This window comes from Lepidothrix coronata, unplaced genomic scaffold (assembly GCF_001604755.1).
Source record: "Lepidothrix coronata isolate B3197 unplaced genomic scaffold, Lepidothrix_coronata-1.0 Scaffold71, whole genome shotgun sequence".
NCBI classification, from domain to species: Eukaryota; Metazoa; Chordata; class Aves; order Passeriformes; family Pipridae; genus Lepidothrix; species Lepidothrix coronata.
Genome location: NW_016690251.1, coordinates 3,988,548 through 4,014,965, shown reverse-complemented (window position 1 = coordinate 4,014,965; position 26,418 = coordinate 3,988,548). Strand labels below are relative to the sequence as shown.

The following is a 26,418-nucleotide window of genomic DNA, read 5'->3' as shown; positions in this document are numbered from 1 at the left end:
TATGTGTAAGATGTTCCCTTGGGGAAGTTTAATTTAGTATTGAGCCACTGCTAACAGGCTTAGCACCTTGGTATCTGAGCAGTCATGGGTCAATTTTGTTGGTAATGCTGAAGTGTCACTTCACAGATTTTTTTAGATTAAAGCTTTATTGAATGTGGATCTGCTAACAAGTCTAGGAAAAAAACCCATGATAAACAGAAGAACTTCTAAACAGCAATAACAAAAATGCTATATGAATAAATAGACTTGATTTTTATATTTGGCTTAAATAGGCTATCTTGGTACTCTAATCACTGTTCTTCATAGGAGTGTCGAGCATAATATCTGTTCTTTACTTATTCTTAAACTTTTTCAGTGATCCTTATAAAAACAGTGTTAGTTTTCCTGAAACATTTTATTCAAAACAGTTTGTTCATTTTAGTAATAAGATTAAAGCGTTTGCATTAGGTACCACTGTTTGTTTTTTTTTTTAAATTTCAGACAGTGCATTGAAAAATCAGATTAATAATACATGTAATTTGTAAAATATGATAGGTTAGTAAGTTTGTAGTCTTGGATATTAGAGTGCACCTCTAGTGTTGGTGCAGCTGAGTTTGCCAAAGGTCAGTTCTGAAAAATTCTCTTTTGAGAGGCCTTGAAAAAAATGGAACAGTGAGTTAGAAGGTGACAAAATGTCCCTTCATGGTGAGAAAACAAAAAGTCATATGAGTAAAAGGGACTAAAACTGAGTGGAAGGAGAAGATGGTGATTTAGAATTTAGGCATTGCATGATGTAGTAATACTTCACTGCTCTGTAGCAGGGGGCAGAGCATCTGAAGATTCCAGAAAAATTGTTTTGAGGGAGAGAGTGTGCACAGGGTTTAGCAGGGGTTTTATCTTGGCTTCTTTCTAAGAGCTGTTGCTCAGCTTCTGTGCAGTGTGTGTGAAGTCCATCCATGTTACGCAGTGTGTCCCAAAGAGCTGTTAAAACTCTTGTTTTAAAATCAGAAGCGTTCTTTGGTTCGCGGTTCATATTACTGGTGTACAGATGTGCGCACATTTCTTATCTGCTGCCTTTAAGGTTTGCAAACAGTAAATTTTGGAAAGTATGGCATATGAGGAGATGAGATGAGGAGTAGCAGAAAGATGACGGCCTGTGGTTCAGAGGGCAGGTTGTGTTTACATGCACAGTTGGGTCGGTCTTTGGGGCGTTGGACGCACTTACTTGTACTGTGCCTTGGACTGGAGTCTTGATTGGGAGCGACTGGGAATTATTACTGGAAGTCACTGGTGCTCTGCAGGGGTGCATCTGCTTGACTTATTTTGGGACCTGCAGACCATATAAGTAGTAGTAATTTTTCTAATGCTGCATTGTGTGTACTTTTATGCTTGCTTTTATGTACATTTATGACTTGAAAAAATTTACAGCTCTTCAGGAACAGCTGTTTCTGGTTGTATTGCCAGTTACAGCAATTAATGAGCTTTGACTTCTGTCAGGATGAAGGGATCTTTTCTTTAGCAAGTGCTACGAACCTTTCACTTACAGATGTTGGCAGTATTTTGGTAATGAGATTTTAGATAATTCTTCAAACATTTGACATGATTGTTTATAAGCTACTGAAACTAGGTTGGAATTCTAATTTAATCTTTTGAGTACCCTTTTATTAGCTTGTAACAAAGTGACAGATGTCTCTATTTGATACTCAGTATTTACATTCCTGTATATAAATACAAGAAACAAGTCAGTTCCTGCCCTGAAGAACTTTACCTAAAATATTCTATCTTTTAAATAACATTTGAATATTACTTTATATAACCAACTCCTGAATGGACATTCATCTCAGCATTATGATAAGTCAGTAGTTTCTCCATGACACAGGTTATATAAAGAAAACTCTTTCGAGGTTTTGGAATACTCCATAGCAGTGAAAACCTTAATTGAAAGCATTGTGGTATTTTTTATGTTTTACTAGATTTCATTTTGCTTTCCTTTCATTGGGAAGTCTGTGATAATTAGAAGACGTTGGAAATTTGCAATGCATCTTTTTTCAGAAAACCAGTTGCTAATTTTTTCTGAAGTTCTAGAGTGTTGGCAATTAAGTGTTCACTTAGAATGGAAGCTGGTAATGCCCAGAAGACCTGTTTAATGTTGTGTAAAATTCTTAATATTGTAATTACAGTGTTTTTGATCCCTCTATATTGTATCAGAGTTTTGGTAGGGCCTGTTTTCAAACCATATGGCTCACCTTTATTCTTTTCTGAATTCTTCATGAATCCTTGAATGGCATAAACTAAACCTGAGTTTGTTAAAATGTCTCAGTTTAATAGGTGGCACCAATAAGTTCTGATTAAGTTATTTTCCTTTAGTAAAAAAACAAAACAAACAAAGAAAATAACTAAGATTAGTGTTAACTATGGTTAAGAATACCAGAGTACAAATAATCTCTATTTTTCAAATTCAGTATCTGTGCAATAATTCCCCTTCAGTACAGTCTGCTTCTTCCTTTGATTTGCACATCTTTCCCAGTTCTGCATCTTTGACTCCCTGATTGTTTTCTGTCCTTGTCAGTTTGTGAAATCAAATCCCATTTTTGAACTGTCTTTTCTGTTTTGAGATAAAGTGTCATTTTCACAGCTCTTCACAATGTTCTTCAGCCTCTTTTGTGATGGATCCTGAATGACACTTGGCCTACTTTGTGATCTTTTTTACTGTGCTGTTTCCCCTTTCTCCCTTCTTGTTGTGCAGGCTTAGAACACTCACCTCCTTTCAAACTCATATTTTCCCACACTAAGTGATACTGAACTGTTTATAAGTTTGTTACATGGGAAGAAGGGCTGGCGACAGCACCTATTTCTGCAGCCTGTTTGTGCAGTACTGTGTGCTGGCCTATGTGACTTTCCTGTTTTAAGCCCTTGTGGTAGAGCCTGTGTGAACTGCTGGTACTTTCTGAATTGGCACTTAAACTTCCCTGCTCAAGGGTGTTTTAATAAAACTGTTAGTAAACTGTTGTGTGCAGTAGAGCTGCATTGTCTTTCTTTTTCCTCCAGGCCTTCTCAGATTCATTTAAAATACATCTGCAACTGTTCCCAAAGCCTTACCCTTTACACTTAACGCATTACTGAATACACTGGTAAAACCTAAGAACTTAGGATAATCAATTGGTAGAGAAAGATGTACAGGTCATGTTGTTCTTGACTGTTTCCAACCTGCTTCTTGAACAGGAAATTATATTCAACTGCAGTGTAGTCTTTTACACTAAGGAGCATAGTACTGTTATATGTTGCAGCATAATCTGTTAATGTATCTTTGCTGTTTTCTTTCCTCTCTACAGATACCACTTGCAGTGAATCTGCTGTGTCTAAACCCCCTAAAATATGAAGCCATCTAAACTTACTTTCTACCTGATAGTGATCTTTGCTTGCTCAACTTGGTTAACAGTTTGTGGCAAGGGACCTTTATGAACTACATGAGGAGCAAATATGTTAATTAATGCGTTTGTTGGCTGCTGTTGGAGGATAATATGGTCCATTTTATTTCCATGTACATTCTCATCTTTTATGTTTGTCTCAGCCTGATACAGATGTGAGATACATTTGATGAGGCACAAGGATCTGTGGCCATTTCTTGCGGAAATTAGGAAGGGGATTTGTTTTCTTCACTTGGGGTTCTGTGACTGCTGTAGCTCCTTTTCTGCATTTTGGAAAACCCTCTTCAAAGAGAAGTACTCTTACTCCTTTCTAATGCTCACAGCGTTGCAGAAGAGTAGTAGGAGGAAACTGATATAATGATTGTGGGTTTTTTGCCTGTAGAGTTCAGGCTTTCAGTGTTACGTGTGATCTTATTGGTACAAGCAAATTCAGGAAGTTCAGAAACTTCAAAAGACTGTGCTGTCCTAAGCTTTACTCATTCCTTTTATTTGGAGTGTCACAAATCGTATTTCAAAGAGGTAGTTTTTGATTCTACAGATGTTGATAGCACTTGCTTTTAGCTTTTTGAAGACTACTCAAAAAATAAGTTTAAGTTTGCAAGCACAGTAACAAGTCCTGTACCTTTAAGTGACCAATTTCCACAAATGACCAAAGAGAGAAAAGAAAGCCTGTGTTTCACACTCCTCATCAATCCAGCAGCAGGAGTGCTTGACTGGAAATATTACAGAGAATATAATTCTTTAACTATTTCTGTTAATTTTGCAGGGATATTGAGTACCAATTAACTTGGCAGAGTTTTTACTGGGATTGTTCTGGAGAGCTGTTTGCTGAAGCTCCCTAGTTCTTTTTGGTTTTATAGTACCTGGAAGTACAGAGAATTAAATTGGCCTAATTGAAGGCAGCCTCATGAGAGCGTGTCTATAGATAGCAAATTATATTTCAATATAGCTTTAGGTCATTTAATGTCTTCTTGTAAAGTAACTGTTCTGTTTCAATTTATATGTAGGTCAGCCAGTGATTAATTCTGTTTTGTTGGATGGACCACTCTTCTATTGCTTTGTGTTGAAGTGTTTTGAGCATTGTCTGTTTTCTGGGAAAAATCTGTTTTATTTCCAAATTGTTGCAGAGAAAAGCAGAAGCTGAAAGAGCTTTAATTACCTACTAAATATTTTACCTGCATAATGAATGTTTTGAGTCTTTTGGGTAGTTTTATCTTTCTTCATTTGACAGAGTATGAGATGCTAAATAATAGCTTGAGTATAATCCATTTTAATTCCTGGTGAAACCTGTGCAACTTTGTAGTCCTTCCAGGTTCTCAGTGATGCTTGCATACTTAGTCTTAATGTTTTGAGTGAAGTTTTATTTCCTTTGTTCTGTGTTATTCTACTTTCCAAATCTGAAATTGTTGTTCTTTCACAGGAGTGTGACACAATTTACTGTGTGCAGTTGCTTGGATTTTCTATGTTCATATTCACCATTGAAGGGGAAAAAAATTCCTTCTTATTAATGAAGTGATTAAATTGGAGAAGATCATAAGTGTCTGATATCCAGTTTATGTCCATCAGTGTCCCAAAGAACAAGATCAGTGTATATGCTTTGTTTTTTGTTTCTCTTTAATATCCTTTTAACTGCAAGTTGATGTAATTTCTTTGTCATTAAGATGTTGACCCTTAACTGTGATAATCCCATGATACCTTAGTCACTTGTTACAAACTTCAGTCACTTTTTATGCTTTCTCCCATACTCTTCAGATAAGCTTTTGCACTACATACTTACCAAGTTGCCTTCTTTGAAATACTCTAAAACTCTTCAATGCTACTTTTGTCATGCATAAAGATTTGTGGTTGTTTTTTGTTTGTTTCAGGTTTGTGGGGTATTTTTTTGTAATTTGTCATTGATATGTCTGTTCCCTTGCAGTCTTTTGTATTTTCTACCTTTCCGTGTACTTAGATTACAAATTTTCTGGACAGCCTGATTTCATTTTCACTAGAGTGGGGTTAGTCCATGTAACAGCACAGTCATGGGGTGGATTGATTTAGAAACTTAATTGCAGTTATCTTTAAAGTTGAGAAGAAAGCTGCTGTTGCCTCCTCCTTAGCTCCAGGAATTGAATAAACTCCAGTGAAGAGGCTTGTGCAATACATTAACATAAGTGGAACAGATAAATTAGTACCTTGTAAATATTTTGTGACTCCTCCAGAGGCAATGGAGGAGCAACCTGTCTTACCCCAAAGACTTCCCAATGTGAACTCTTGATTACATCAGAATTTATTGTGATTTAGTGGTGGCAGAACTTTACTGTTCCCCTGCTAAAGGCTGAGTTACTTCACAGTCTTCCTGGGAAACTGCTTTCCTTGGCTTTTGGAGAGTTCATTATTCATTTATGCACTTAAAATTACAGGGTTCTGAGAATTTTCGAGAGTGATGCAAGCTTTAGAAATGCAGCTCTGAAGTGATTGCATAAGCAGGCTGGGTTGTTGCCTCTAAAGAGTAGCAGCTGGGAACCGCCAAAAGCAAAATTGTGAATTGTACCTTAGCTCATAAAGTTAACACTTCTGTTCCTGTCACTGCTTTTCTCTCAAGTTTTTATTTACAGATTGCTGTGTTTATGCAAGTTTTTGCAGTGAGAGCTCTTACTGTTTTGTATGAGAGCTTGTGGTTTCTCATATACATGAGATTTTGCTTTTCTCCTTCAAATAAGATTAATTTGTTAGTTTTCTGTATGTGACACAATCAATTCTCTGCCTCACCTCGTTTTAAAAACTCACTGTGTTTGTCTCTGGCACTGTTTATTTACTCTTGTCTACCTGACAATACTGCAAGCTCTATTAGGGAGATCATAAAATAGAAAACGTGAATAGTCACACGTATTACAGAGGTAACTATTGAGTTAAGTTTAAAATAATCTCGTTATTTCGGTTTTTATTATGTCTTCCTCAAACTTGTGTGAGTTTGTTTGTGGGGATAGATACGTATCTATGAATGGTATTATCAGTGTATGCTTTGACTTGGCTTCTTTTGTCCTCCAAAGTTAGGAAAAAGACTTTGCAGTAAAACTGTGTTTATCTTTGATCGTACTTTCTTCTTAAGCAGCTTGGCAAACTGCTTTCTTTGGTGTTTCTGCTGGATCTGTATGTCTTATTCTGTCTTGGATGACAATTTTTTTTTCTGGGAGACACCTCTTGTTTGTCTGCTGCTAAGTAAATAGTGTTGTGTGTCTGTATATCAAACCAAATATTTTATCATACCTTCAAGATCATGCAAGTTTGGATTTTTGCTGAAAACTCAGTGGTTGTGAGTTCAGATAGGAAGAGCTATGGCATTTATGTGTATGAATATAAACTATAAAATCCCTGCTGTAACTGGACAAACTTTATGGATTGCTTTTCAGTCCTGAACACTTGAAATTCAAAAAATTAAAAATTTAAATGAGTGGGGCTATTCTATTTGAATAAAATATTATATTTGAAATTGGTTTTATGTCTGTGTTTCCTTTAATAATAATAAAGCCAATCAGTGTATTGAAGATAAAGGATGAATCCTCTTATAATTATAGCCTTGATTCCTTTAGTTTTCCTGTCTGGTCGAGTCTTTGGCATCAGTACCCATCTCTGGTTTCAGGTTTGCTTCTTGCTTCATTGGTTTAGGGCTTCCCTATGATATCCTAGAATAGTTACTTGACTGTGATGGCCTTAAGCCATTAATATCTCACATTGGAGGAGCCCCGTGGACAGTGAAGGATTTAAATAAAGCATAGCAGAAGTGACTGGCCAACTGCCAGCCAGGGGACAAGTGGTTTCCCTTAAAATGACTGACAGAGCTTGAGCAGAGGCATGACTGGATTAGATGGTGACTAAGGAGTAAACTGCAGGCTTTTCCTAAGGCTTGTGCAGTCTTTCTTGCCTCCTGAGGTGGATGTGGTAGAACCTGACGTACATGTTAGAGGGAAGAATCTTCTAAAGAATTATCACTTGTTTTCTTGTGAGCAAATGGAATAAGTATATCCAAAATAAAGATTGATTTTTTTTTTAATAAGACTTTCTGTTTTAAATGTGGCAAAGGGAATTTTGACACCTACTCTGGATACTTGCAATGAACAACAATGTCAGAGTGCTGTCACAGCTTTAACCCGACTTGATCTCTACTGTAATCCCAAATCCGGCAATCCCCTTTGCCTTGGTTCATTATCTCTGATGTCTGCAATTTAAATGCCATGTTGAAGAATTAGGTATTAATCTTTTTTTGAGTTCCTTCAGTACTGAAGGTCAGAGTGTTTTCTTTAGAGGCAGGATTAACAAGTTTAGGCTGCTTTGGGGGTAACACATTTAAAACTCGACATCTTGTCCTTTTTAAGGTAAGTTAAAAGAAGCTGTGTTTAATTTTGTTTTTTTTTCCAGCAGTGCCCTTTTTTGACTACAAAATGCTTGTAGCCTTCCTTGATGTTTGCTGTTGATTAGGTGAGGTATTGAGTTAGAATATTAACAACAGCTGTAAAAACTTTTGTACTTAGATAGTTTTCACTTTTGAGTTAAGATCATATATAACAACTGAGCACTGATACAAGTTAAGTGGTTTTTCAGAACTCTAACAAACTTTACAAGAAATGTAACTGAAAGTGTTGGGCAAAAAGTTATCAGGGGTAAGTTTTCAAGGGATAATGATCACACTCATCTGCAGGTACAGGGGAGAACACAGTTTATCCTGTAGGCTCCAGAATGGAGATTGTATTCAAACATGAAGGTGGAACGGAAGAGTGGATTGGCAGTCTTATGTCACTGGTATTAAACAGCTAAGTGGAATTGTAACGGAGATGGTGAGGGGTTGTGGATGTATCATGCTAGAAAGTTGTATCCTCTTGAAAACTGTGCCTGCCAGAAAATGGAAAATTCCTCTACCTCTTCAAAGGAAACCTTGATTGGACAATAATGTGTTAAAAGCAAGTTCAAAGGGGTTTTTTTTTGTTTGTTTTGGTTTTTTTTTCCTTTGTGTGTGTGGGGTTTTTTGTGTGCTTTTTTTTTTTTTTATTTATTTAGGGTGCATCCTAAAGCTTGGTGACTGTTGAATCCTTTATCTCTGTATAGCCAGGGACCTCTTAACAGCTCAAATGAAGGTACAAAATAATCATTGAATCATTAAGGTTGGCAAAGCTGTCCAAGATCCTCAAGTCCAGCCTTTGAGTGAATCCCACCATGCCCACTAATCCATATTGCAAGATACCGCAAAGTGCCGCATCCGTTCGCTTTTTTGAACACTTTCCAGGACAGTGACTCCACCACGTCCCTGGGGAGCCTGTTCCAATGTTTAACCACTCTTTCAGTGAAGAAATTGTTCCTGTTACCTGACTTGGGCCTCCCCTGTGCAACTTGAGGCTGTTTCCCCTATCTCTGGTTGCCTGGGAGAAAAGACTGACTCCCACCTGGCTACAACCTCCTTTCCAGGGGTTGTAGAGAGTGATAAGGTCATCCCTGAGCCTCCTTTTCTTCAGGCTAAACAACTCCAGCTCCCTCAAGTGCTCCTCATAGGATTTGTGCTCCATACCCTTCACCAGCTTTGTTGCCCTTCTCTGAATTCGCTCCAGCATCTCGATGCCCTTCTTGAAGTGAGGGGCCCCAAAGTGAGCACAGGATTGCTCGGTGCAGCCTCACCAGTGCTGAGTACAGGTGACAATCACTGCCCTAGTCCCACTGGCCACACTGTTTTTGATACAGGCCAGGATGCCATTGGCCTTTTTTGGCCTCCTGGGCTCATGTTCAGCCACTGTTGACCAGCACCCCTAGGTTCTTTTTCTCTGGGCCACTTTCCAGCCACTCTGCCCCCAGCCTGGAGCACTGTGTGGAGTTGTTGTGACACAAGTGCAGGGCCCACCTGGCACTTTGCCTTATTGAACCTCACACCATTGGTCTTGGCCCATTGCTCCAGCCTGTCCAGATGCCTCTGCAGAACCTTCCTACCTTCCAGCAGATTGACACTGCCACCCTACTCAGTCTAGTCTGCAAACTGAGGGTGCGCTCAATCTTTTCATCCGGATCAATCACAAAGATATTAAATAGGACCTGCCCCAAAACTGATCCCCAGGGAACACCACTAGTGATCAGCCTTCAGCTGCATGTAACTCCATTCCCCACCACTCTCTGGGCTCGGCCATCCAGACAGTTTTTTACCCAGTGAACAGTGCACCCATGAGCAGGCAGTGCTTCCAGGAGAACTGGGGAAACAGTGTCAAAGGCTTTGTCTGAAGTCCAGGTAAACAACACCCACAGCCTTTTCCTCACCCACCAGGTGAGTCAGCCTGTCATAGGAAGAGGTGAGGCCGGTCAAGCAGGACCTGCCTGTCATGAACCCCTGCTGACTGGGCCTGATTCCCCTGGTTGTCCTGCATGCACGGTGTCATTGCACCCAAGATAATCTAAGTATCAAGATTTAAGGTCGCTACATAAATTTCATAGTTTGTTCTTGTTGCTATATCTTGTCTTCAGTGGTCCAGGAGAAAATAACTATAATCCACTGCTACAATGTACACCTTGTTGCTGGTTGATTAAAGAATTAAAGAAACAAATGGTGGATACTCTTCCATAAAAATGCTGTTCATTTCTTTGTAAGCAGACCATTGCAAGATTTATTTGGTAAAGACCATATTCTGTATTTCTTTCATGACCCAATGCCATTCTGTGAATTCAATATATGATGGAAGTTCTAGCTGTTGGAGTTGTGTTAATAATAAAAATCAGTGATTTTAATAGTAGTTTTTACTCAAAGAAGTGCAGAGGAGCACAGCTCTTTTGTAAAGAAATGCCCTAATCCTTTACTGTCACACTTGTGGTCTGTGCTGCTTGCCTGGTACCATTACTGCTGCCTCTTTGTTTTTCTTCCTTGTCTTTTCTTTCCTTATTTATTTACTTTTCTTTAATCCCTTAGTTTTCTGGATAACCTACAAGAATTCCTTGCTTGTTTTTATCCAGTTTAATTCGGTCTGTTGCACATGTCTGCAACTGAATGTTCACACCAAAGAGTAACAAGGTGTCCAGATTTGCCAGTCTAGTGCCAGAAGCTATTTTGGACTTTTGGACAGTCAAGGTGGTGGCTATAAAATGTCATGGGATTCTTCCACAGCTTTGGTTGCAGCAATTAATGGAGTATAAGCAGAGCTGAAGTGGTGAACACTGTGTAGTTGTGGAGGCTCAATAAATTGTCATCTGAGTTGGATTCAGCTTGTAAACCTTGCCTCTTAAACTGCTGTCATGCTATCCCTGCTTCAGGATGAATGGATTTGTTGGTGACCTGGAAATATAATGTAAGACTGGCAAGTGTAGTACAGCATACTGCTAGGAGATACTTAATTTTGGAGCATACTGAATGTGAGGTGGGTGTCAGGCATTTTTATCTATTTCTTTAATTCCTTTTTTAGGTCATGATCTTAGAAATTTAGAAACTAGGCTGAGAATTTGGGGTCAACAATGAAACTGTTGCTGCTCTTAAGTTGCTTGGAACTTCCACAGGCGTTCTAATGTTATACTCTCTCATTTCTTGGCTTCACTTAATTCTTTTGCATCACAATATTTTAACATTTGTATGATCGTAAGAAACTGAGAGGTGGATTTATTTTCTTGGTATTTGAGTAGAAGTCTTGTGCTGGAGAGCTGCTAATTGCAAGGAGGAAGTGTTTGGGAGAGTTGCTCTCTCTGTGCCTGAATACTTCTATGCAGAGTACCTAGTAGTTGCTTTGCATAAGACAATATAGAAGTTACCAAGTTGTTTTAATGTTACTTTCTAAATTTTGGCAGTTAGTCTGCACTATTATCAGCTCTTATATTAAGTCCAGTCTTGTTTTTGGGTAACTGTTGGAATATCCCAGTTCTTAGCAGACTTCTGTAGTGTCTGTAATAAAAAGCCTAAAGGGTGACTTAATTACTCCATGTCAGACACAAATGCCAAGTTCCCTACTGATCCTATCAATGACATCTCCTTTACAGGTTTCCTTTTGTAATGTATAAATTGGATATTCCTGTTAAATAACTGGAAGATAATCGGTGACATGTTTTTCTTGATTCACAGACTCCTCTTGGGCTGACACAACTTCTCTGTATTGGGTTTGAGTGTGGGGTTTTTTTTCTTCTAATTAGATTTAACAAAAGAAGGCCAAGTATAAGTATATTAATACTGTTTCTGAACAGGGTAGATAAGTGGTTTTTTTGCTGTTTTTTTTCCACTCAAATCTTATTCTTGCTTTTCTTGTTTTAAACTGTATTTCTTGTGGTGTCTGCAGAAACTTTGGGTATGTCTTTCATCTGTGCTTTGGTAAACTCCTTTTAGGCTTTAATTGTTCTGGTAAGTCACACATGAAATGTATAAAGTACAGTAGGTGAGATGTTGCATATTTTTGTGACCAGCATTAATTCAGAAATTCTATTAATAAAGTGTCTTAAAGCCTCCTGGGCTTTGTGTGAAATTCATTTTAAACCAGTGTGGATGCGTCTCTGGATCTGTCTGTGGCATGCTCTATTCATGCAAAAGTGTTGTAGGGCTTGTTAACATATACCATCCTTTCTAGTTTGCCAACTTGCCTGCTGTTTGTTGATGAAGGATACAGTGCCAGCCTCTGACAGCCAAAGCTCCACTAACACTTAACAATGATCATTTAAAAAAACCCCAAACCAAAACCAAACTCTTCACCAAGCTGGCAGTTCCTCATTGTTAAAGCTTTGTGAAAATGGCAGTACATGGAAAATGAGCTCATAGGAGGACGAGAAGGAGGAAGAATTCTCTGCAACAGGTAATTTTCATCAATCGTTAATTTTGGTGGTATGGGAAAGAATGAGAAAAGATGGAGAAGCATTTGGTGTGTTTGTGGAACAGGGAGAAGGGTCTTATGCATAGGCTCTTCTTAAATATTGACTGCCAGCTTCTTCCATCTCTTCTTAACACTTCCATTCTCTTCTAGTTGTAAAAGTGGATGATGGAAACCAGCTTTTTGTGTAACTTGAGAGTTGAGCTGATTATCTTGATAATACCCCCAGCTGACATGGCTTGGTTAACTGCTTCACTTGCCCCCTGTAGTTTCTTTCTTGTGATAACAAAGATAATTAGTAAGGTAGAAGGTGTAGGAGCAGATGCACAAAGCACAACATACAAGAGTTGCTGACACCCCATGAGATGCCCCTGCACCAAATACACAAATGCAGAAACATCTGGTGCAGAGGTGTGACAAGGCAGTTTGCCTGTTTAAGGCCATTTACAAGGATGAGCTATGTCACTGCAGAAAGGAGTAAATCTTGGACAACCACTCCTCTACATGTACTCAACAGATTAGAGATCACTCTTACCCCTTGTTGAATTAATTCATTGTCTGGCTGTGGAAACAAATAGGAATCTTTGAAACAATGTAACTTTTTAAGCTGTCCAGGAGTTAATTTTCATTTGTAGTCACTCACAAACCCCCACTGGAGAACTAAATTTGAGATTAGTCCTAAGGTAACATTGTGTCTTGCTGGCATTCAAACACAATTTCTGCTTATATAAAAGCAGAAAACTAATTAAAGGCTGACACTGTAATTTAAGTCTCTGAACTACTGACAAAAAGATGTGCATCATGCACAAAAGTAACATACAATCAAACAGACCTAGAAACAGTGTTCTGCTAGTGTATGCTGAAGAACTGCTTTGCAGTGGCATGTCTTACTGTGTACAAGCTGTTCTGTATAAGCAGCTTCAGCTAAGAATTGAGACTCTGTTGCTAATTTTACTAATTGCTAATTTCCTCTTTTATTTTCTATCCACAGATCATGTCTTTCACTAAGAGGAAACTTGTCAAGATAATTGCCCTTAACTATCGTACCTTGGAGGAGCACGTACAAAACTGATCTTAAGAAGAGAGAGTTTCATATTTGAAATAACTGCCAGGGAAAGAAAAATCAAGAAACGCATTTTTGAGGATAAACTACAGAAGAAATAAAGACTTAAGTCTGTTAAGAGGCTGTCTTTAATCAGTCAAAAGGCACAGCTGGTGAAAAGAGAAAAGAGTACTTAGTTGAGAAGAAAATTGCAAAGAACACTTTTGTTCTTAAAGGAACACAATACGTGTCATGTAGACTTCTGAACTACTTTAGTGATGTGTTCTGACTTCTCTCTGGGAAACAGGTGTTTCTACAGTATTCAGAACTGGGTCAGCCTTCTGTTAGTAAGTTCTGGCCTGTTCCTTGATCTGTGTTTATTTCTATCTACAAGTCGTGATTTTGCGGCTGTTTAAGCAGGAATAACTCATAGGGCTCTAACAGCATGCAAGAAAATTGCAAGATTATTCTAAAAGGATAAGGCTGTTCAAAGTATCTGTAATGTTCCAGCCCCTTGTTCTAATGGGGCAGGTGGAGAGAAGAGCAGCAGTCTGGTGGTGATGCCCAGATGCTGCTGAGGAAGGCATGTTTTACACTAGGCGTAGGTGCCAAGTAAATCTCTTGTGGAGTGTTGACTCTGTAAAAGCTGCATTTCTTCAACAAACCATGTGTCACTCATTTCTAAATGTGCTGATATGCTGTCTAGGAGAGGATAATCTCACTTTGTGTGAGGTATACTGAATGTATCTGGTAGGAAACACTAATATTATAATGAGGTTTTAAAATTGACGATCTTACGAGTTGTATCAGAACCTTGTTACTCTTGTATAAATCAACTACTTTATCAGAGATAAAATGACATCTTTGGACATTTTACAGTAGCTTTTGTCTTTATAAATGAGTGTCATTATCTGAAAACTATAAAATAAAGTTTCAGTGCAGTGTTATTTTACTGAATAAGGTGTATAATTATGGTTATGTTTTGCAGTAACTGTCAAATTCTGTTAGTGCATCTAATCACTGTGGTATTTTTCAGCATTCTTTAGAATGCCGTCTCATCCTAGTGTTAAACTTGGGTAATTCTTTTTATTAAAACTGTTCAGATGAAAATGTGTACCTGGTTTCTTTCCCTTTTCTTAAAGGGCTCTTTAGGTACTTGACGAAGTCTTGTAGCTGTGCTTCCCTCCCTGCTTTCATAGCATGTTAATGTGGTTATAGCTCTAACCTTCCATTTTACTTACTCCCTACCACTCTTAAACGATTCTTTTTTCTTAAGCAACAAAGTACTCAGCCTACTTAGTGCTTGTGTTTCAGGGCTTATCTTCTGTCTCATGTGTACACAGACTGATTGTATTTGGGGACAAGTGACCTTCTTGTACAGCTGCTCAGAATATGATGAAAAATTCCTGCCCCCAAGACTAAATAATTCATCTTCATCTCTGAAGATCAAGGCTTTGGTATAGAGCAACACCTTTGTGTCTGTCCAGGTCACAGCTGTGCAAACAGGAATCTTGGCATGAATAGCTCAGATATCTGCACCAAAAAAACCTGCAACCAGCAGCTTTTTAAGTTTTAGGACACTTCTGGATACTCTTGTCAAGATGAAAATTCAGCACATCAGTGCCAGGTAACTACTTTTTAAAATACTTTATTTAAGTACTATATGGCAAATATGGAATAATCATGTAATTTTTACATTGTCACTTACTAGATTTTTCTGCTTTTTTAGGTATCCAAGATCCAGCCCTGGATAGGTAAGTATTCTTAACACTTTTTTTTAGCAGTAACTTATTTCACAGAAAAGCTAAGCTGAAGTTTATTTCACTTTTTTCTCTGCTCTCCAAATATTTTTTAGACTACTCCATTTACATAACTTGATTATGCCTTAGCATGTGCATCTAGATGCATAGTGAGGCTCCTTATAAATGTTACACTTAGTTCATGAACTGAAAATGATTCCCCTTTTTTCATTTTTTCCTGCTCAGTTTTCAAAAGCATTTTACGTTTCTTTAGGCAGATTGATTGATTACTAGAAATTAACTTTTCCCAACACCTGAACAAGGATGTAAATGCCCAGAACAGTCTTCTAATGTAATTATGATTGTTTATTTGTGTGCATGTGCATAAATGCACTGGTTTTAATTCAACTTTCTCCTTTAATTTGCAGCCTTCCAGTCTGGTGTTTTTCTTGCCTCTTCATGACCTCGTGTCTTGAGCAGCCTAACTGGATCCCCTGGTTCCTGTTTCTTTTTGTTTCAAAATTCTGCTTTTCCCCCGTTTTAAATCCCCTACCCTTTCATATTCATATACAGACACTTGCCTTTTGCTGTCTGTTTTGGTCTTTGCTGTTTTTCCTGAGACTTTGGTTGGGTTCCATCCAAGATTTTCCATGTGACACTGTTCTCCTGGATTCCCTGCAGAATACCTCAGTCATGCTTCTGAATTTTTAGGGACCTGATGGTCCTTGTCTACGTTTCTTATTCTGCTACTTTGTCTTGCTCTGAGTAGGCATTGGGGAAGAAGTTAAGGCTATATCTGTTGCTGCTCTTCTTATAAAGGAAATGCATGAACTTTTTTCAAGAAGCTACAGAGCTTGTGGATTGTGGGGGATAAGGAAAGTGAAAGTGTACTGGAGGTAAAAAAAATGCTAACCCCCCCCCAGCAACACATCTCCTCTCAGACATGTTTAGATTCAACGAGATGTTTGTTCTGCCCCTCTCTGACCTAATTAGGAAATGCAGCCTCATGCTTCCAGGCTAAATGTAGTTCTTCCTTTTTTTTTCTCTTCTGTCAAGTAATCTCTATTTCTGTTCTTCAATTTTGTATTATTTTGATGAGCGAGTGCTCAGCTGTGGAATCCCTTGTGCTCTACACTGTGAGAGAATCACTGCTGAACAGAACGTGTCTTAGACTCATCTGAAATATGTTTTGTTTTCTTGTGTAAAACACTCCCTTAAAAAGATTTTTTTTTGAAATGGTTATGAGTCCCTTCAGTTATCTGGTCACTCCCTTGCTAATGGTTTCAAACAAGTCATTAAGTATGTGTGTACTGTGATCTCTGGCTCGAAGTGAACCATTTGGGGGAAAATACCAACTTTTAGTGTCTTTTGGCGTTCATGTGTCAGCAGTTCATGTTGATTTCAGTGTGTGCAAATTTCAAGTGTTGGTACTCTCAAAGTTTTAATTTTAATTGTGCTATTGCTGCGTTGTAGTTTAGCAAGGATTAAAAATCGTAGTTTGACTTTCCATTCGGCTACAAAACAGGAACATATTAACATAGTACATTACAAAAATAATTAAATGTAAAGCAGTCATGTCGGAATTTCTGGTCATGTAAAACACTTCTTTTGCTTCATTCTTCCTGTGTGAATCCTTTTTGGGGGGAATGGGCATGCGGCTCAGGGGAAAAAAATATACTACACTTTTCTTCTGGTAATTGAGTTAAGGTTTGTCATCGGAATTCATAAGGACATGTCTGTTTCTATGTAGAAAATAAAATAGTAAAGCAGGCTTTGTAAAGTTTTGAAATTAAATATTTTTAAGTTCAAAAGTAGCATTTGCTCAGTATATAAATGTTTGGTTTTTTGAGTTTAGAATATGGGATTGAAGTTCTTACTGTAATTGTGTGCACTGACATTTTCATGGGAATTCTCATCTGGGAGATCTCTCAATGGTTTCATATTTCTTTGTATGTTTTGGTAACATAGATCTATCCAAATAAAACACTGTCCATGGTTGGTGGGTCTAAAGGATATATCTTTTAAGAACAATGTAACTTGTATTGCCTGAGACCTTTACAGTGCTGAAAGTTTAAATAGTTCCTCAAAGCTAATTTGGGAATAATTGCAACTTTGTTCTGTTTTTCTTGTTGTGTTTCAGGGAAATGAGGCAAGCTACCCCTTGGAAATGTGCTCACACTGTAAGTTTTTTTTGCTTGCTAACATTGTAATGTTAGATGGAGATGGATATGTACAGCTGTCATGTATGTTATGCAGTTTATTTACTAACTGAAAGAGTAAAAGGGTTAAAGATACCTTTGGAAATAATACAGCTTTTGCTGTTTCATTGTAAACTCAAAAATCAGTCCATCTTTAAAATAAAAATCACTTAAAGTGGTTTTTTTTGGTTGGTTTTTTGTTTGTTTGGTTTTGTTTGTTTGTTTTGCTTTTTTGGTTTTTTGTTTTGGTTTGGTTTGGTTTTTTTCCCATTAGAATATGAAACAAACTTCTGATAGTTCTGATGTCTGTAGGGTGAAGTGTTACAACTGGTAGTTTCAGCCCCTGGGGCTTTTCCATCAGTCCTGGTGCCAGTTCCTCAGAGATGTGGAGCAGCTCGTGTTGCAGTCAGTACTGTGTTAGGAGTGAAGTATGTTGTAGGGTGCCTAAACTGGCTTTGTGCCCTGAGAGGAGAGAGAGGTTGAGACTAAAAGAGCAGTTTTTTCCTGTGTATGCTTGCAGCCAGGCAGGTGGGTGAGAAGCCACTTAAGTGTTACTTGCTTTTGGCCACGTGAGAATAAAGTTCATTGCTCCCTCTCAAGGGGTTTAGTCTACCCTGTAAAAATAACAAAGTATTTCTTGCCTAAGGCTGACCAAAGAAAGGGTTGTCTTGTGAAATGTCCCTGTGGTGTTATGCTAAGGGCACCTATTCTTAGCTGCTTTTTCTTCAGCCCTAAAACATGTGTAGACCTGTGCATGCATCTTATTGGACCGCTTGATAAAATTCCTCATCTTGGGTGGATCGGATTTTGTTTTTAAACAGGGAAATTCAAGATAGGGACTGTTTCCTAGATTGGTTTCACAGTGTTCGTCACAACTGACCTCAAACCATTACATGAAATAAATAATCACTGGGGAATCTTTGTCTAAGTACATTTTTACAGAGAAAGGAGGCTTTAGCTGGTAATTTGCGAGTCCTCTATGCCTAATACATATAATTTGAGCCATCAGTTTGTAAACACTTGAGAATCTTTGTCCACAGCAGTGCATGGCTGTGATATGCTCCCAGCATTGCTATTTTGTTAAATATGGATATGTGATTGGAGTTTCATTTTTGATGAAGACTTCTGTAGTGTTTTCATATGTATCAGTCTTAGATTACTGCTCCATTGGTTTCTGAAGAGGGGTTTTTTTTTCAGCTAGTCATGTCTCTATCAGAGTTCTAAGTAGTGTGTTGCCATCATTAACTTCTGATTCTAGACCAAGCTGTATTTGTTGGTAGCAACTGGCAGCCTAAAGGTTTATTACTGAGCTTGTTTGCCTCTATTTATTGCAGAAAAAGTGAGGATTTTTGCATTATATCTGTGGTTAAAATGTGTGTTGAGTATATGGTTGTTTAGATCATGGGAGACATCAGAAATGTATTTATGCTGTTTGCATGGTGGCATTGGTTTGTAACCTCTGCCTGGTGGTGCACTTGCTGCTTTGGTGTCTTGTTTTATAAGAATAATTTTGTGTTTAAGTTACATGAAGCAAATTCAGGATACCACACAGAGGATGCACACCGTTCAATAGTCAAGTATATTCTTTATCCTTTTATTTTTAAAACATTAGTTCTTTTCAGTGGGTGAATTAGTGTTGTTGGATTCCTTAACATGGTTTGTTTTTGTTTCTCTGCTGTGCCATGTCCCAGAAATTACTAAAAACCTAGTGCCGTTTGACATGGTGAAAATTTGATGTTAAATTTGATGTCAAATTATCCACAAGCAAATTTTATCATAACAAAAAAGATGTGGAGAAAACTACTTTGTAGTAGAGTAAAAAATACTTCACAGTATAGTATTTTTAGTATAAACACTATATTGTAGTGCGGTTTGATTTTTAGGGTAAGGAGACTAGTATCTCTTTTCTAACTTAGGAAATTGTAAATGACACATCTGAAGTCATGAAAAGGATTAGGCCAGCTGTGTGTAAGCATATACAAGACAAGTGGTTGAATGTGTTCTCAAGGGCGTCATCTTTTTGAAATCCGATCTCCAAGGCTGAAATGGCTGACTTGGTCGCTACTCTGAAACGTTATATTCGTGAATCAGATGAGACTGTAGATAGGGGTGAGAGTTTTGCTGAAGGTCTGTTTTATTTTGAGATCTCTGCAGTCCATTCTTATGAGAAGAAATTAACTTGGAAACATTTAAAATTGATTTCAGAACAATTTTTTTACAAAAAAATATTTCCCCCAACACCTTAGCAATATTTTTGTTTGTAATGATCTCATGTTTGAAGAATACGTGGAAATTGGGCTCTCTGTGACCACAGTCTGGTCTGGTTTTTGTTAGTTAAAACTTTGAGCCAGTATTTTAAGAGTATCTGAAAAATCAGCTTTTTAAATAGAGGTTTAAACATTTAGGTAAACACTTAGATTCTAGAAGTGCTCAACACCTCCTTCCTGAGAGATGTACAGCCTTTCTAATAGGGTCTGGACCCTTTGCAGATGACTCTGTGTGTGTTGTGTACTCTGCAGCAAAGGATGCACCCTGTTTCTTAATACCTAAACAGTTATCCTGTTAAAGCATCACTTGAATGCAGTAGATTTCGGAGGTCTGTATTTTTATGGATGCCCCATCCCCTGGAAGTGTTCAAGGCCAGGCTGGATGGGGCTTTGAGCAACCATGGCAGGGGAGTTGGAACTAGAGGATCTTTAAGGTGCTTTCCAACCCAAACCATTTTATAATTCCGTGATTTTTAAGGCATCCTTTACTTTTGACTCTCACATTAACAGGAAGCTAGTTTTCTACCTTTACGTTGACTAGAAAAAAGATCATTAAATTTTTCTTTCAGACTACATTTTTCAACATAGAGCACACTGAAATTGGCTTTTAATGAAGCTTTTTGAGTTGCCACTTGAATGGTTTTTAGAATCCTATCTGAGCATCAGTTATGTGCCTAGCAATTTGAAACAATTGGTTTAAAACATAACAGATCATCCTCTGCTGTTGTGTTGGGGGAAGGAGTGGGGTACTCAGTGTAGACCAACATATTAGAAAGTGAACAACTGGGGGATAAAGCTCCTGCACTAAAGTGGGAGTTAGGCAGAACACTTGCATGTAGTTTCTTGGAAGCACTGAAGTCCTTACATTTTAACCTGATTCATCACATTTTTAGATGTATGCAAATGAATTCAAGATACGAAGCAGGTGTTGGCTCTAGAATTTTAATACTTGGATGAAAGAGGGATGAATCTTTTGAAATTACCAATAGCTCTTTAACAAAAATTTCTTAAAACTGGAAGTGTTTAACCCTCCCACACACCCCTTTTGTTAATTTACAAGGTGAAGGAAACTCAAAATTGATTAGAAAAAAACCATAAACAATTCTGTGTGTTTTAAAACAGTGAATAATTTAATGTTTCAACAGGGCTACCAGCAAGGCCTTTTAAAGAAAACCACTTAGCAGCTATTATTTCCAGCCACGTGTTAAGTTTGTGAGCTCAGGCATCAGTGCCCAGCTGATGGGATACTGTCCCATTCCACGGAAAAGCGTAGGAAGCACAGAGCCAAGTGTCAGCTGGTGAGCACAGCACAAAAAAGGCCAACTCGAGTGTGAGGGAGGGGAACACTCACTGCGGCCAGAGCTCGGGGCAGCTCCCACCTCGGGGATGAGTCACCGGCAAACTCTGCCTCAAACAATGTAAACGAAGCTTGATCCTCCTCATTTTGCTCCCTGGTGTTATCGCCCCTTTTACCCAACCACGGATTTGGACTGCCTTGGATTTCCCTAGTGTTTTCATCTCTGTCCTGTTCTCCGGAGCTTGTCTTGTAAAATTCTGTCTGCTACTGCCACCATCAGTCCTTCCAGCTCAGAAACCTTCCCTGGATCTGAACTATGTCGTGCATTTCCAGCAGAGCTTGAGGGTGTTTGTGTGGGCACTGGGTTCTCTGCAAGGAGCCTGCAGAGAAGAAGGAAAGTCTGTTTTGTTCATACACTGGAAATTTAATTCAGTGCTCTGTTCTTCTGTGAGAGCTATGTGGAATTTTAAGCAAGTCTGTTGATAAATACCAAAGAAAAAGAGGTCTTGTAAAAAGAGGCACATCCATCATAGATGAAGACTCTTGTATATATGCGCATTCTGGGAGATAATCTCAACAAAAAATGAAGAGGATATTATTGAAAGCTGCTGGTATACATAAATTTATACTGTTTTCCTTTTAAAAAGCCAAAGGAGAACAAAGAAACAAACACTAAATCCCAGAAATCCTACATAGTTTTTAGGTAAATTCAGCCTAAGCAGGGGGAGTCAGCAGAAATAAAGGCTGTGAACTGAAGGAAGAATAGACAGAAACTATGCAAATTTAAGTCATGTTGTACTGTAATGCATTCATCCCTTATTTTATATTCATATTCTTTCATTTCTTTAAGCTGTTTTATGAAGACAAAGATGGTACTGAAATACAATTTTTTTTTCAAGTGTATAAGCTTTTAAAATTCAGCTTGTGGAAAGGATTTAACAGTAGGTGAGGTGCTTGCAATATATTTAAGGAAAATAATTAAATTCTGATACGAAATCCTCAGGCAGTCAGTTATGAAACACTGCATCTGCAGATGTTTATCCATATATGTTCATTATGAACAGAGGTTTTTATGCTCACGAACTATTAAAGAAATTTTTCCTATTCCTGTAATTACTTTGCTTTTTCATTATTTCCTCCTCCAAGTACTGTCATCCGTGGTGTGTCATTTGCCAGAGACAAAACATTGGAAGAGTTTGCTGTTTGGTCAGCTTTTGGCAGAGATACTAATTTTTTCAGTACTGCTCTTTGACTTGTTTTTTTCCCCCTCCCCAAGAGTAGAACCTCTCTCAGTAGAACCTCTCCAGTGCAGGCAAACCCTTTTTTTGAACGTTTCAAGGTTTGGAATGAGAAATTTATAATCCCCTTTCCAGTAGAAACTGCTGCTAAATATCTATACTTGGACTGTGTATTGCAGTTGAACTGGTACAAGCTATGAAATTGGATGTGTGTATATGTGGACAAAGAGTAATTAACATTTTCAAAGTATCAGGACTCTTTACTTTCCTAATTTAGGCAACTGTTGCTTTGTTAGTTCAGCAGAACATGAAACATTCTTGAGAAATATTCTTACATGCCTCTCCAACCTCTTCCCCTTCTTGTCATCTGATTCTTATCTTTATCATCTGTGATCTTGAAGGCCCTGACTACAGTCTTTAGAACAAAAAAATAAATCCGTGTTTTATCTGCTTTTAAGTGTTGCTGGTTCTTAAATTTAAGTACCTGGCTAATTGCAAGTGCAAGGCTGGTTAACCCAGCAGTGGTTCTTGTGCCCTGCAGATGTTGGCAGAGATTGTCCGAGTAGCATTGATTGTTATCACTGCGTGTGTCGGATCAGTTTCTGAATGTCCCAGTAAAATGTTCTTTTTTAAAATTCATATTGGTAGGTCCTGCTAGAGATAACGTTAGCTCAAGATAAAATACCTTCCTGACAACAGTTTTTTTTTCTTAGCACATCTTGTGGGGGAGATCTTGTGATGGCAGAGTTGGTCTTGTCTATCTTTTGTGCCAGCTCATGCCAATTTAAACTGTAGCAGTGTTCGAGTGACTTGTATATTTGATAATTAGCTCCACTTCATAGCAGGACATTGACAGAACTCTGGGTCTCACTTTGAGTCTTTGCTTATATATTTGTGAGGAAAAATAGCATGGACTTGAGCTCCCAAAGCAGGAAATATAACTTGTGTTGTGAAATAAAACTTGCTTTAATGCTGCTTCTGGGTTGTGAGAAAATGGTGCAATCTAATGACTGCTGGTCTGCAGCCCTGCCTCAGGCAGCTGCTTCTTTACATCCTGATTTGTAAAAATATCATTGCTGTGTTTTGATGTTTAGGATTTTTTTCAGTGTAATTTAGAAACGTTTCAGAACTTGCAGTTTATTAACTCATTCGCTTTTGTGACAAGGGAGAAGAGATCCAGCTGTGTTAATGCTTCTGTCATTTTTCTGCATTGTGACTTTGTGAAATTGAAGAACAATGAAGTATTTCAGGTTGCTTAGGAGGCTTTAGCACTGACTGAAATGGAAAGATTTAGTATTTCTATTAATTTTGGAAGTGAGATTCCACTGATTTGTTAGGAGGATGACAGTGCATTATATACACCATAGGCACTACTACCAGTTTGCTGTTTAGTTTTTTTAAAATGAAGTAATATAGGTATAAATTATATTTATTCATACACTCATTTTACATTGGAAAATGTGCTTACAAATGTAGTGTGACAAGCCACCCTTAATATTTTTATGCTTTTGCAAGTGCTTGTGCTGTGAGGATTTTTTTAGGATATCAACTCTTCCTATGGGAGTTGCAAGCCTGGAGTAGAGCTTGCAGTAAGAATGGTTCTCCCTTTCACAGCTTGACAAGGTGCTGGCTTTGCATAAAACTGGGATAGGTCCCCTAACTGTCCAGTGGCAGGACTGGGAGTGAGGGTGGATAGAGCCTACCAGTGCCAAGACTGACTCCATTTAGTTTTAGGAGTTTGAGGAAGAATGGAAACAAAGGAGTTTCTGTGAGCAGAAGCAAAAGTTGGCAAATACTTTCAGTGTATCTGCGAGAGGAAGCATTTTGTGCTGTAGGAACTCCTAAAATTGCCAGTGGAACTCTGCTTTGCCACTCCCTTTTAACACTGCCTTCTGTTAGTCACATGGTTATGTTCTACATGCAGGTCACCGTGTGGTGCTCCAGCTCCTCCCGTGTGATCCGGAGGGTTCCTGCGTAGCTGAGCAATGTGCTTTTGCCCCTGCAGTGTTGTGCTGCTCAGGGCACACCTTCAGTCATGTTCGAGGCTTCTGAGCAAACTGGGGCTACAAGGGAAGTTTCACTGCAGTTGAGAGGTTAATTAATTGAAATAGCACACTGGGAACTGAGGAAAGCAGGTGATGTTTAGTCTTATTTTTATAGCCCTAGAGGCAGAATCAGATCTGTCACCTGCTGGCACAGCAAAGGGAAGATTGTTCTGGGACTATTGACCCTTTTTTGCCCTCTGCCTCTGCAGTTGCAAGCAGTAACCAAGCCTGACTTGACTGCAGAATGTCAGAATTTACTACTCAGGCAAAATAAGTCTTGACAGAAAATCATGTGCTTCTGGACTTGGTGTGCCTTTCATTCTGCAGTAGTGCAGTTGGGAGGATCTCTGGATTTGCGTCTCATTCGTTTTAGACAAGGATATCAAGGAATTGAAATGAAGCTGGTTGCTGTTTTGGTCTTTGAATCGGCTGCGGTTTCCAAACATCCAGCTCTGCATCTTGGCTGACCTTATGTAGAAAGACTCAGAGCTGTTTGGCTTTATGCAAAAGCCTTAGAAGGTATTAATGTGATGTGAAGTGGATCAGGTGGTGGTATGTGCCTTGTAGAAGTGAAGATACAATTTTTGTTACTATTGGACCAAAACCACTAAATGGAGCTAAGAAATATTGAGGAGGCCGCCCATGTTAGGGAGAAAATTGGTCGGGGGAGTTTGCCAGCCTGGAGTTCTGTGAGGTGTGTTTGCTGTGTGCTGGTCTCTTCCTAGGGCTTCCTAAGGACCTCAGTTCCTCCTTCATAGCCAAACATGGTGAGCAACAGCTGAACTAACTTGAGTCTCATAAATCAAGCTGCTGATAGGATATTTTCAGGTTGTTATGGGTAAAGTTTTTCAAGCTTTTCAGCAGCAGCAAAGTACAAGATTGCTTTTAGTTGTTTTTACGGATTCACAAATTTAGTGTATCCCTGGCAAAATCAGACGTGTAGAGTACTGGGTGTATGGTTGAACTGAGATTCTCCATAAATTTGAAGAGGATAGATGAAGAGGTAGTGCTGCAGAACCTGAATTTACTTTAATTTCTGAGACAAAAAAATAGCTGTATGCAGGTCATGGCTGCAGGTGTATCTGTTTCCTGTTTGAGGTGGAGAGAAAAAAATATCTTAGGCCAGTTAGAAGGATATTTTGAGTAGGTGAGTCAACTGGTCAGCAGTGGGAATGTGTTAGCGAGCTCAACTTATCACATAACCCAGGAAATCTCACATTTGCTGTGCTGAAGAAGCACTGATTTTGCCTAATAAGTTGAATATAATTGTCTTTCTAACATCTTATGTTAGTCTAGTGTAAAGGTAATGCTAGCTCCTTCAGAGAATACTCATTCTCTTCTTTAATTTCTTCATACCTGTTATTTGTAAGAGCTGTCTGATTAAGAACTTGCTAAGCATCCTAAATCCTTCAAAATGTTGTGTCAGCATGTGGTATTCAGTGAGTCACAGGGCTAACTGTATTATGGCTGGTGCAGGGAGGAAAAAAGGTAATGCTTATTTAAAATGAAATGGTAAGGCTTGTGTTTGTCTTCAGAATTTTATGTTATCTTTACTGCCTTCCATGAGAGTGTTTAATAGCTGTAATAAAGTAGGAGAAAATCTTGTAGGAAAGCAATGAAACGTGTTGTGTTTAACTGCTAAGGGTTTACTGAAGCCTTTCTGAGAATAAGTGTGGGGTTGTTTTTCATTTCAGTTGATGCTGATGAGATAAAACGACTAGGGAAGAGGTTTAAGAAGCTTGATTTGGACAACTCTGGTTCTCTGAGCGTGGAAGAGTTCATGTCTTTACCTGAATTGCAACAGAACCCGTTAGTACAGCGAGTAATAGATATATTTGACACGGATGGCAATGGAGAAGTGGACTTCAAAGGTAAGGCACAGTGCTCTGTGACAGGGGGTGGCACTTTAGCAGAACCTCCTGGAGCTTCAGAACACTCTGGTTTTTCTTCAGCTGAGAAAGGAGGGGTGAAGAAAACTTACTAATCAAAATAAGGTGCTAATTCCTAGTGGAGCTAAATACCAGTAAAACTGGTTTCTCTGGTGCATTAGGGCACTCCTGAATGAACTGCTTAAAAGAGAAGATTGTATAGTAATAGCTTTCAAGGTCATGCTGATTTAGGGCTACTCATTAAATATCTCTTAAAGTGCTTTAGTTCAGACTCTTAATTGTGATGCTATCTGAAAAAGGTGGGGCAGGCTGTGTAAGTGGTGTGTCTGTGCATTAGTTGTACTTATCCAAATGAAATCTGTCCTTAGCTGGAGCATTTAGAAAATAGAAAGGGGCCCAGATTCTTCTGTTCATGCTTCTTTTATAGGATTCTTTTTAGGTAGATCTTAAAACACTTCAAGTAAAAAAAACAAAAGTTTTGATTTAGTACATTGCTCAAAATTTTAGACT

The 26,418-nt window shown here is 38.4% G+C and overlaps 1 protein-coding gene across 2 annotated transcripts in view; it reads left to right on the top strand.

Moving 5' to 3' along the window:
- PPP3R1 (protein phosphatase 3 regulatory subunit B, alpha) overlaps positions 1-26,418 on the top strand; it is a 39,061-nt gene that overhangs the window by 7,175 nt on the left and 5,468 nt on the right. The window contains exons 1-4 of one of the 2 annotated variants that reach the window (XM_017818819.1): positions 14,763-14,862; positions 14,965-14,989; positions 17,115-17,154; positions 25,714-25,890. In XM_017818819.1, coding sequence (XP_017674308.1) covers positions 17,142-17,154; positions 25,714-25,890 — 190 coding nt within the window. In that variant the 5' untranslated portion in view covers positions 14,763-14,862; positions 14,965-14,989; positions 17,115-17,141. Of the gene's footprint in view, positions 1-14,762; positions 14,863-14,964; positions 14,990-17,114; positions 17,155-25,713; positions 25,891-26,418 lie in introns of those variants that run through there. The other variant, XM_017818817.1, reaches the window with a different exon arrangement.